An 11,432-nucleotide genomic window follows, 5' to 3' on the forward strand; every position below is an offset into this window, starting at 1 on the left:
TATACTTATATATATTTATATTAAGATATATACCTATGTATATAAAAACACAAACCATTTGCAAAACAATTTTTGCATTTAAAAATTGCGTTGATCCATGTGACCTTAACATGTGAGATTCATTGGTCTGCAAAGTGTGATTCTTTTCTCTGTGAGAGGTGAATCCAAAAGAGAACTTAAATTCGTTTATTAACCTTGAAGCTTGTGCAGCAAGCATGTGGAAGGTAAAAATGGGTGTTCATCGTGAAGGATGAGTGACGTGTCTTTCTGTGATCTGGCATTGGTGTTTCTGATTTGTTAATGCAAATTCCATCAATATAAAAGCACAAGTAGCAAATATGATTGATAAAGGTGCCAAGTGTCTGAAGCTCATTACATTTGTTTTACTGTTTTATTAGAGCGTCTTTTTATATTAGTTTGGAGACAAGTTCTGGTTCACAATGGAAAACATTTGCTTTGAGCAGAATGTTGATTTTTTTTTTTTTCTGTGTGCTTTTTAATAAAGGGTATTGCATGTAAAATAATTGAGAGATGCTTAGGAGTTGGAAGCTGATTCAGTTTTCCAGTCCAGTCTCTCATAGTTCTCAGCATTTCTCAAATGCCCTTTGTATGAGTGTTGGTTTATGTCCTGTGTGTTTTTTCTCATTATAGAAAAACAAACATACCTGTTGTAATCAGTTAATCTCCTGTTACTGGCTTTAAATTATTGGAGACCTGTAATCAAGTATTTCCCATGGTCTGGGCTTTTTTCTATTTTCTGCATTCTATCCCAAGTAATACTCTGCTTAAGTCTTTTCCTCGGTTCCTCTGGCTAATGCTTTTCAGCTGCTCCGGGTTCAGCTCCTGGTTCCCAGTATGGCACAATGACCAGGCAAATCTCGCGACACAACTCTACCACTTCTTCAACATCTTCTGGTGGATACAGACGGAATCCTTCTGTGACTGCCCCATTTTCTGCTCAACCTCATGTTAATGGCGGGCCTCTTTACTCTCAAAATTCAAGTAAGCTTCTCAGCTCTGAAATCACAAACTGTTTTGAGCAAAATTATTGTAAAGGCATGCATGGCATTTTAATTGATTTATGAAGAGCATCAATCAGATTACTGCTTTCTTTCCTAAAATAGAAGGAAAACAAACAAGAAAAACCATATTGAAGTTGTACAGTGATTGCACTCTATGCAATTATACTGTTTTCCCCTCTGACTTGTTTGCTGTTACTTGTGACAAGAAATTATTATGATTGCCTATCTAATTATAGGCACGTTACACTTAACATTTCAGGTGTGCTTGGAGAACATAAACTAAAACCAAATTTTTTTTGCAGGAGTCGTAATATGGTTGTAGTACTACAGTCCCTCCACTACTGGGCTAGTGGCAAGAGAGTACTGGCAAAGCACAGTGCTCATGGAACAAACTTTTCTCATTATACTGTTCCTCCCTGTTTCTGTCTCTTTCCTGATTCCAAGTTTCTCCTTTGTTCTTATTTCTGAGCTTGACTGTTAAAGTAAGAGCTCAGTCTCTCTCTCTTTAGCAGACTCCTCCACTGTGCTTCCACACTAGTAGCAGTCTAGATGGAGATGAATGAGGGATGGGATGGATGCCATGGGCAAGTGAGCAGGGTTCAGTCAGCAGCATCCTGCCCACCAACCCAACAGGGCAAGCGAGGTTCACTGCAGGAAGATCTGCAAAATGAGGATCTACTTGAGGGTTGGTAGAAAGCTGTTTCTATCCAGAAACGTCTTCCTTGCTATTTCCATAAATTTTGACCCGATACACAAAGAGGCATGATAGTCCTCTAATGGTTTCTCGTGATGTTCTTCAGCATGTCAACTCTTTAAACTTTGGAGTGCTATTTCTTTTAAAAAGAAATGTTGATGTTTGGGCTGAAGATCACTTTGGATCAGTGTTTGCTGTTGTGTACTTACTCCTAAGGAAGGAATGCATATAAAATGTTTGAGACACTGAGGTGAAAAGTTTTCTCAGTGGTCTAGAAGTATTATGTTTGTTGGAAAGCATTTTTATATGCAGACGCAGTACCTATCTATTTTTACTTTTTCCAATCCTGATTTTCCTCTCTCACCCATACTGGCCCTTCGCTTTCCTCCACACTCTTGTTCCCCCAAATTAACTCACCATAGCAACAAAACCCCTTCCTGTTTCAATAGTTGTGTTTTGTTGAATAAACAGATCTTCTGGAAATAGTTCAGTTGTCTTAAATGTTATGCACACCACCATTTCTGAACATTTACATTTGTCCAAAGCAATTTTTTGCTCAAATGCAGGTGCTGTTCCTTAATCTAGCCTCTCTGGTGTTTTCAAAATACTGATTGTCAACATTTTTTAAACAGTATTTTGATGGGTGTGTTTTTCTACTTTAAACTGTTTTCCTCTGTTTCTGTAACTGGTGATTTTTAAATTTTTTTAATGCTACTGTCTTGACATTAAATCCAGGTCCCATGGTTCTGTAAGGTTTTACTTTCCATGCTAACAAATACTTTGATTTTTTTCTCAGATGTTTACTTCAGTTTTGTGAGAAACCTGTTTGTTCTCCATCTTCTATTGATCATTTCTCCCACACAGTTTATTTGGTCATTGGTTTTGTAATGAACTAAATGCTCCATTTTTATTCATCAAATATTAATCTTAGTTATGGCTTTATTTAAAACTGTTGCTTACTTGGAAGTACAGAACCTCTTTCAAATTTGGTTCCAACTGGGTTACCCTGCTGAATTCCCACCTTCACAGGAATTTCTCTGCTTTAGTGCAATAAAAATTCTACTGAGAAGGGGCACATTATGAACAAATGAGTTGATGTTTTGCTGGGTTTTTTGTGGGTGTTTGGTTTTTTTTTTCCTTCCCCCTTCCTTCATGGGGAGATGTCCTTCCAGAGCTGATAGTCTGAATGGTCTGCTCGACTGCTGCCCGTCCTCTTTCCTACTTGTAGAGGGAAGAGCCGAACATCTCAGCCGTCAGCCCAGCATCTCTGAGCACTGGTGCCGTGTCTCATATCTCATTACTCACCAACTAGGTACACACTTCAGAGAAAATGAGCTTGCAAGTGTTTCCTGGAGAGCCCTGGGCACTAGTGAGCCAGTTGTAGCTGCTGAAGCCTTTGCCAGCTTCTCAGGCTGCTGAGTGCCTTCTAACCACAGAAGACTTAATTTAAAATAAAGCTCCATTCTGCTCTAAATCCATCTGATTTTCCTACCAACAAGCAACAAGGCCCCTTTTTCTATGTAAAATAAAAACATAGTAAGCATTGTTTCCCCCATAAAGCAGTTGGTTTTGCTGTGTGCCAGTGCTGCTTTGCTGCACTCGAGGTAGCACTCCACTCTTATTTTAGAGTCCGGAATCCTGCGAAACATCATCTCTACTTCTAGTCACGTACTTTTAAAAGATAACTACTAAATTTGAGTAATCCCTATTTGGCAGTAAGAGGGAAAGCTCAGTTTTGTGTGTTCCCCAAGTGAAGGAGCAAGTCCCTTCACAGGCACAGCTGCGCTCAGCTTTTGGTTCGGCTGAACTCAGGGGCATGTTTTGCTTTTGCATCCTCGATTGGCCAACCACGAATTCAGCCTTGTTGGAAGCACAAGCTTGAAGAAGGTTCTTCCGTGTATGTGTTCTTGTTGTTCTTTACATACTTTGTTTTGTGGTCCTCGTTACTGACGGCTACTTTTGTTGTGTTTCTTTTTTTTTTTTCCTTTGTCTGTTTGACTTTCCCCGATATGGTGTGTGTGTTGCTACCAGTTTCTATTGCTCCACCCCCTCCCCCTATGCCTCAGTTGACTCCACAGATACCTCTCACAGGCTTCGTGGCCAGGGTGCAGGAAAACAGTAAGTTTGGACAAGCTGAGCTGTTAAAGGGTAGAGCCTACTTTCTTCTAGCATGCATGGCTGGCAAGTCAGACTCTATTTTGTTTCCTTTTCCAGAAGCTAATACCATCTTGCATTCTAGTGTCAATACGCTATTGGAGCTGAAGGGCACACTCTTCAATACTTTTATAACATGCATGATTATTACTGACCCATTTAAGTTCTGAACTGCAAATTTATTATAGAAATACAGTGTGAAATATGGGGCATCTGCTTGATGTGAATATAGAAATGTATCTTAATTAAAAATATTAATTTCATGTTGAATCATCCTGCTTGAGGCTTTTTCACTAGGGATAACTGATGAGTTTTTATTAAAAAGGCTTATGTAGACTGTCACAATATGTACTGTGTAACCATTGACTCTAATACTGTAGTAGTTTTCAGGAAGCTGTACAGTCAATTGAAAATGTGCAGTCGCACGATCTAATGCCATTACAAAGGAGCTTGTAAGGTATCTCTCCTCTCGTAAGCCTTTCATTCTCTATTTCTTTGCGTTCTCTAGCCAGATTTCACTACTGAGCTTCTTGCAGCATAGCTCTGCTTGTTAGGTTTGCAAGATATTTGCTCGCAGGCTATGAGCTGTGCTGCAAGGTGTTTTGTACTGGTAACTCTGCTTTTACCTTTACTGCTTGATTCATTGATTCATTTCAGGTGAGTGTTACGGTCCCAAATGCTGGTGCATGTGTAAAGTCGTGTTCCTGATCTGGGGACATTTTTGCTATAGGAGTATTTTGCAGTTCTGTAAACAACAGAATGGATGCAATGTAGATAGGGCATGAAGTAAGCAGAAAATGTTTTTAAAGTGTTTGGGAGCCACAGCAAAGTCTTCTAGGATCTCAGGGGCTACTACTACATAGTAGCTGCGTAGCTCGAGTACACATTTAGGGGCCCCCAGATCTGACTAGCGCTGCTGTCCGCATTCCCATTAGAGCTTTTAAGTGGTCCTGTTCTGAGCATTCCCCTCTGGTTCTCATTCAAAACGGTATTTTGGTGTTGTGTTAAGTAAATAGTAAGAATGATGTTGATGTAGAATAGTATGCCACAAAACTGTGTTGATGAACCTTTCCAAAATTCGAAGTATAGAGGTAAATCTACTGAAGATGAAGGTTACAGAATGTCTTCACTTGCAGATAAACTTGGGAAAATTGACACCTGCTTCTGAATTGTTCCAAGTATTGTCTTCCTGGAGATAACACAGCCCTTGGGAGAGCGGAGGTGAAAGGGACAGACTTATTTGTGTGTGCAACAACAAAATGCAAGCTGACTTGTGAATGAGATTGCAGCAAAAATAGCTGAAGCTTGAAATCTGGTCTTAGGAATTGTTCTGTTTATTTTCTTTCTTTTAACAGTCCCTTGAGTTTGAGCGTTACATAACGAGTATGGCTTGGAGCTGCTGCCGCCTCATTTGGGAGGCAGGGGTGCGTGCGGCAGTCTGCGCATACGCTCAGCAAAATGGGCTTTGGAGGCTGTTGTTGAGTTTTGGCATCGTGTGCTAGACTTTCATCTGCCTCATTTTCTGCAAGAAGTCTACAGGGGAGTGGAGTTAGGGAAACATGGGGTGGCCTTGACTGTTACTTATAAAGATCTGTGGATTCGGAAAGCAACATCCTCTGCTCTGTGGACTTCTTCCAGAGGACAAGGACAGAGGGCTTAGAAACTATGTAATACCTATTTTTTTCCTGCGCCCTGTGCCCAAACTGGGGGTATCTCCTTCAGAGAGGTTTCCAGTGTGTCCAGTGCCTGGGGACATCCAATTGGATGTAAATCGCTGTACTGTCACACCCAGTCCTTTCAAAAGGAGTGTGCTGGTCCCTGTTTAAAGAACAGGGATGTGAATACATACAAGAGAAGATGTATCAACTTGGAGCTGTATAAATACTGGTCCTTTTACCCCTTCTCATTTAGTGTGGGGTTTTGTATGCTTTTATTTTCCTTCCCTAGGAAAAGTAATGCTGTTCTAGAGTCTGCCTGTGTTAAGGTCAGAACCAGGAAAAGTCTAGGTTGAAATCCAAGAGGCAGGGGGATACTTCCGTGGGGTGGCACTTGTCTGATTTTCTGTTCCGTTCTCTCCCCTTGTTTAAATGTGAAATTGAATTGTTTTAAATGTTTCCCATAAAGCATGCAGTTTCTGCACTGCATCTCAGGGCATGTGTTTGCACTTTCACACTTGCATTTCCTGCCCTCTTTTTTTTTTTCTCTTCAAATAAGCCACTTCATTGTTGAACAAATACAACTTTTTGCATTTATTAAAGTAAGGATTTCTCAAGATCTCAAAGGATTGTTGTTTCAATAGTATTTTTTTCCCTGGCTGCAGACAGATATTAAGGGGAAAAACACATTTTGTGAAAGGTGTGCCAAAACTACTGTACAAAACCAATCCGTTCACAAACAGCATTGTCATTTGTCTATGGTGGGTTAATGAAGCCTGCCTGTGAGTGTTATTCAGTAACACGGGCAAGACGTAGTGCTCACTCGGCCAAAGACTTTGTTAGTCTGTCTCCAAGTGACATAAATGGGCTTCTGTATGAGAGAGGAGTCACTAACACAGTGGCAGCCAGTCTGACTGATGGAGAGAGCTGTGGGCTACATAGCTCAGCTGGGCTCATAGGTGAAGAGCAGCATTAGTGGGCTGAGAGCCCGGGCTGAGGCTCCTGCTGCCCCTCGTCGTCTTCTCCACACCTGCACAGCTGGTCATACCCAGCCAGGACACATGAGCTGTGGTCAAGCCCCTTGTCAGGGGTACGTGGCTGGAGAGCAAAGGTTTGTCACCGCTGGAGTAGCGGCCAGGCAAAAGTAAAGAGCATTAAACGAAAGAGAAACCTTATTTCTAATCTCCAGTGCCATTGTAGCTAGCAGTAGCTAAAGCTTCACTCGGTGTTGTTCTTTCCTTGCCCTGCAGGTTGGCTTTCTGCTCAGAATTAGTGTAGTGTGCTGGAGCTGCACCTTCTGGGGCACTTGCTCAACCTGATGGTTCCTTCTAGTCAAACCCTTTCTAGAGCAGTGGTTTTCAGCCTATTTTCAATGTGCAGAGTCCCCAACAAATCTCTTGTAATTAAATCTCTATTGCTACACAATAGAGTTGATTTTGCTGAAAGGAAGCTACTGTCACTAATTTCTGGCTTCATAGTGTTACACCTAGCTCCATGTATAGGGGACCACAGTTCCCAAGGAATAGGATAAGCGACTTGATGTCTTGCATCTGAGTGTACTCCCTCTCTCCTTTGCTGACAGCTGCTGTGAATGGTGCTGAAAATTAACTTGATGAACTGATTTTAAAAGCAATTTGTACCATAATGTCTTTCTCTTTTTCCCTTTCCCAAAGCAACTTGTAAATGTGCTGACTGGAGAATCTCAGGGCAGGGATTCGACATTCTGGATTATACACTTAATTCCTTGAGCACTTTTTCTCAAAGAGCAGCAGCTGCCTGTTGTAGTTCTCCATTTATTAATTGAATCCTGGATGTGTGCACACACAAGCTTGTCGGCAAGATAAGGAGCAAAGTTTTTCCTCTGCAGAAGGGATTACTTGGCTTTCTCTTACCTGGTTAAATCTTAACCATTAGTCTCTTCCCTGTTTTATGATCCACACTAGATCTTTTTGTCCCCTTAATGTGAGCTCTGAGAGAGAAGGAATCCAAGGAAGCAGTGTTCAGAAATCAATTGGTTTGTTATAGGCAAGGGATTTGTTCAAAACCAATCAAGCTGCTGGTGCAGTGCAGAGGCCTGTTGCAGCCTGGCTCAGAGGGTGCCGCTCGGAGTCCTCCCATAGCTCCCGCTGCAGCTCGCCCCCTCTCCGCTGGCGTTCAGCTTTTACCCTGTGGCATGTGCTTTGACTCTAGTAGCATTTACACATAGATTTGACCACTAATCACAAATGTAGTCGTATGTTGTAGCTGTTAATACAAAGCTTCTGTTTCTAATCGGTGCATGGTATTATAGTGCATGCTGTATGTGTTGTCCCTCCACCCCTTTTATTTACAGTGTACAGCCTCAGGTTTGTTTGCATCTCCACACTGTTTTGATTTAAGAGAAAAAATAATCTCCAAACATTTCTAGTTGCTGATAGCCCGACTCCTCCCCCACCACCGCCTCCCGATGAGATGCCGATGTTTGATGACTCCCCTCCTCCTCCGCCCCCACCCCCTGTGGATTATGAGGATGAGGAGGCCGCTGTTGTGCAGTACAGTGATCCCTACGCAGACGGAGATCCTGCTTGGGCACCTAAAAACTATATAGAGAAAGGTAAGAGAAGCGTTGCAACTCTGTTACTGTGGTATCAGAGGATTAACGGTGTCTGAAGGGAATGAAGGACTTAGCTTGGGTCTGATGAAAACAGTCATTGTCCCTGCTAAGTCAGAACTCGAACCATTCTTTTCTTAGTTTGTCTGTGGCTACACCTAATGTGATAAAATATAATCCTTCCTTAGAAGGATTATAAAATACCTTCAAGCATTCTAGAGTGGATTAAAAAAAATCCTTAGTTATGAGAAGCAGATTTAAATGGGATGGCTTTCATCTTTGCTGAGCTGCTGGCCTGTGTCTGTAGCTTCTTCAGGATTGCTGGGAGATCATCTAGAAATAGCGCTGCAAAAACGCCAGAAAGTCTGAGCTCTGTTTACCCCATCAAACCAGACAGCTGGAGTGGATCATTAGACTTTCAACTGTAAAATGTAGCACGGCTTCCTTGGAGACTTAGCAGTGTCTCTAGATCAGCAGGCTATAAACTGTGCTTAGGTATGAACTCATACAGTAAATATCTCTTCCCATGAATAATTGACGTGCTCATTTCCTGCCTGGAGAGTTGTCTGTGTTCTGCCAGTGACCACTTTGTCAACAGCAACGTTGCAAGTTTTCTCCCGACCCGGCTGGCACCTGCAGGGCGTGTGACATGGGGCAGGGTACCTGCGCTCCTGGCTGGACTGTGCGCAGGACATACCCATGGGATGAAAATAGCTGATACACCACATCATTATTTGCTAGGCATTAAGACATCAGATTTCTGATAATATATATGTAGACTAGTAGGTTCTTGGAATTCATAAAACCGATCAATTGCATACATCCGTGTTAGCTGTTTTGAAGCGTAAGGCTGTGGTGTCCAAAGTTAGCGCATTCATAGTGGTAGTTCTTAATTCCAGTATTGGTGGTGACATTTACTTTCCTTAGGGAGATCTCTGCTTTCTAATTGCACACAATGAGTTGGAGGTTAGTAAGAGTAACGTATTTGCTAAGCAGGTACTGAAAGTAGCTGATGTTGCTGTAAATTTGCTTCTACTTTTTCAATTGTAACTTTTACACCTGCATTCAGTGCAGCTCCTTGAAAAGTAGCACCAAAACTTATCACACAGAAGTTCTGTAGCCAAGCCCATCCACTTGTGTACAGTGGCTTTATGCAGTTGTGTTGACGAGATCATACACTGAAGTACGTACCATAAAGCTGCAGGAGCCATAGTGTAGGATTGGTTGGGTTTTGTTTGTTTTTTCTTTTTTTTCCTGTTGGTCCATTTCTACAGGATTATGTATTTTTTTTTTTATGCTTTCTTTAATCAAGAGATCCCTAGACAGGGACCTGTTGCTTTTGAGGTAATCTCACCAGAAATGACTGCCACACTCATGGAGCCAGTAATTTCATACTCCAGCTTTTAAGTGTCTGTATGCTCCGCTTTACTGTGTCACAGTCAACTGTACCTCTGTCAATAGTTTAACTGAATGTTCAGTGTAGTCACCACTCACTTCTTAATGGTAGCTAATGTTGCAAGAAAAGTGAAATTAATGTTCAACAGGGAAAGCATGGAAAATCCTACGATAGCAAACTAGTCTCTTAAAAAAATAACTATGCTTCAAAAAATGTTAATAGTGGTGCTATTAAGAAAATGCTAAACGTGTCCCTGTTCAATCCACAGTTGTTGCTATATATGACTATACAAAGGACAAAGACGATGAGCTGTCGTTTATGGAGGGTGCAATCATTTATGTGATAAAGAAGAACGATGACGGCTGGTATGAAGGAGTTTGCAATCGAGTAACTGGCTTGTTTCCTGGGAATTACGTTGAATCAATCATGCACTATGCCGATTAAAATCCTTTGCTTTTCAAAGTTGGGTCTTGTATTCAGTCATACCATGATTACTTACAAGGGGTAACTAAAAAGCTAACAGAATTGTCTTAATATACTTTAAAAAAAATGTGCCCATTTCTTCAGGCCATACTGTTTTAATGGTATGATTGAATGTCCATCTCTCGAAGTCTCTGGAGACAGTATGTCTTATCTGATGGCAATTTGTAAAACAAGCAACTGTCTATAACTGGTTATACTTATTTACTTATGCATTGTTAATTTTATGACCAGCCTAAATATTCTGGGGAAGTAGGGTATAATATTTAATGAACCATGATCAGATTGTGCCATTACATTTTTCAGTACAGCATGGTAACTAACACTACGTTAGACTAACATATTAAAATCTGGATGAGAAGTTTAATGTTAGTGCTGGTCATATTACTTTTTGTTTAGACTCTTTGCTCATTCTTGAACTATATTTGTTTAAAGCATGCATACAAACTTATGTATTGAAATATACTTTTTTAAAAATCCAAGATGCTTCCAATTGTTGTAATCTTTACCTGGAGTATTCTCACTAAAGTCTATTACAATGAGTTGTTCGGGTCTAAGGTGTCCATGTGAATCAAAAAATGGGTGGTCTTATGTATGTGTAATTTGTACCCAAGTTTTTTTAATGAGTAAATTTACATTGACTTTTTCCATTCATAAATATATAAGTGAACCAAAGGTCTTGTCCATTACTTTGTTGGTTGGCTTGGCAAAGAAGTTTGGAACGCTAACGTAGCAAAATCCCGGCTGTGTTATCCCAGGCGATGTACTATAAAAAGCAAATGTTTGTAATGTGACTTTACCACTGACAGAGGGCAAATAAATTAGATATGAAATCTGAATTACACACTTATACATACTCTTAAAAAGTTATTTTCTCCCAAAATTAATTTTGGCAAGGATTCTTGAGTGTATCTAGCGATCTAGATGCAGCAAGTTGGACACCATCTGCAACTGCCATTTCTTAGTGGAAACTAGATGTGGCTTGGTGCTGTGCCCAGCTGAGCAGAGAGGGCAGGCGTCCCTCAAAATGTGACAAAGGGGAACAAACATGACAGGATGTGGATTCTGTTTCCAGGGAATGGAGTGATGTGTTCAGCCAGCATGTTAAGGGACCACAGGTGGAGATAAGAGATGAGGTACTGCCCTGTTCTACAGATTCTGTGGCTTAAGTAACCTGACAAGGAATGTGGTAGTGCTGGAAGGTTCCTGTAAGAGGGACTTCAAAGCTGACTTCTGGGATGGTACTGAATATAAATGAGTGATGGAAGGTGAGGGAATTGAAGCTTTGACTGGCTGTTGAATCCTTCATTTTTAGTTTGAGTTAGAAATACTGAGCCTTTCATTTTAACTGCAGCAATCTCAAATTCTGCATCTTGTTAACTGCTAGCAAGTAGCAACCAATAACATATCTGTATTTCATATGAATTGGAAAACTTCTCAT

General features: G+C 40.9%; 1 protein-coding gene across 10 annotated transcripts in view; it reads left to right on the plus strand.

Annotated features, from left to right (window-relative positions):
• ABI1 (abl interactor 1) overlaps positions 1-10,839 on the plus strand; it is an 83,630-nt gene extending 72,791 nt beyond the window's left edge. For 3 of the 10 annotated variants that reach the window (XM_065627791.1, XM_065627785.1, XM_065627783.1), the window contains 4 exons: positions 826-1,002; positions 3,748-3,834; positions 7,933-8,118; positions 9,780-10,838. In XM_065627791.1, the coding sequence (XP_065483863.1) occupies positions 826-1,002; positions 3,748-3,834; positions 7,933-8,118; positions 9,780-9,955 (626 nt within the window). In that variant the 3' untranslated portion in view covers positions 9,956-10,838. Of the gene's footprint in view, positions 1-825; positions 1,003-3,747; positions 3,835-7,932; positions 8,119-9,779 lie in introns of all 10 variants that reach the window. The other 7 variants (XM_065627792.1, XM_065627786.1, XM_065627787.1 and 4 more) reach the window with 4 other exon arrangements.
• The last annotated feature ends 593 nt before the right edge of the window (positions 10,840-11,432 follow it).

This window comes from Caloenas nicobarica, chromosome 2, assembly GCF_036013445.1.
Source record: "Caloenas nicobarica isolate bCalNic1 chromosome 2, bCalNic1.hap1, whole genome shotgun sequence".
NCBI classification, from domain to species: domain Eukaryota; kingdom Metazoa; phylum Chordata; class Aves; order Columbiformes; family Columbidae; genus Caloenas; species Caloenas nicobarica.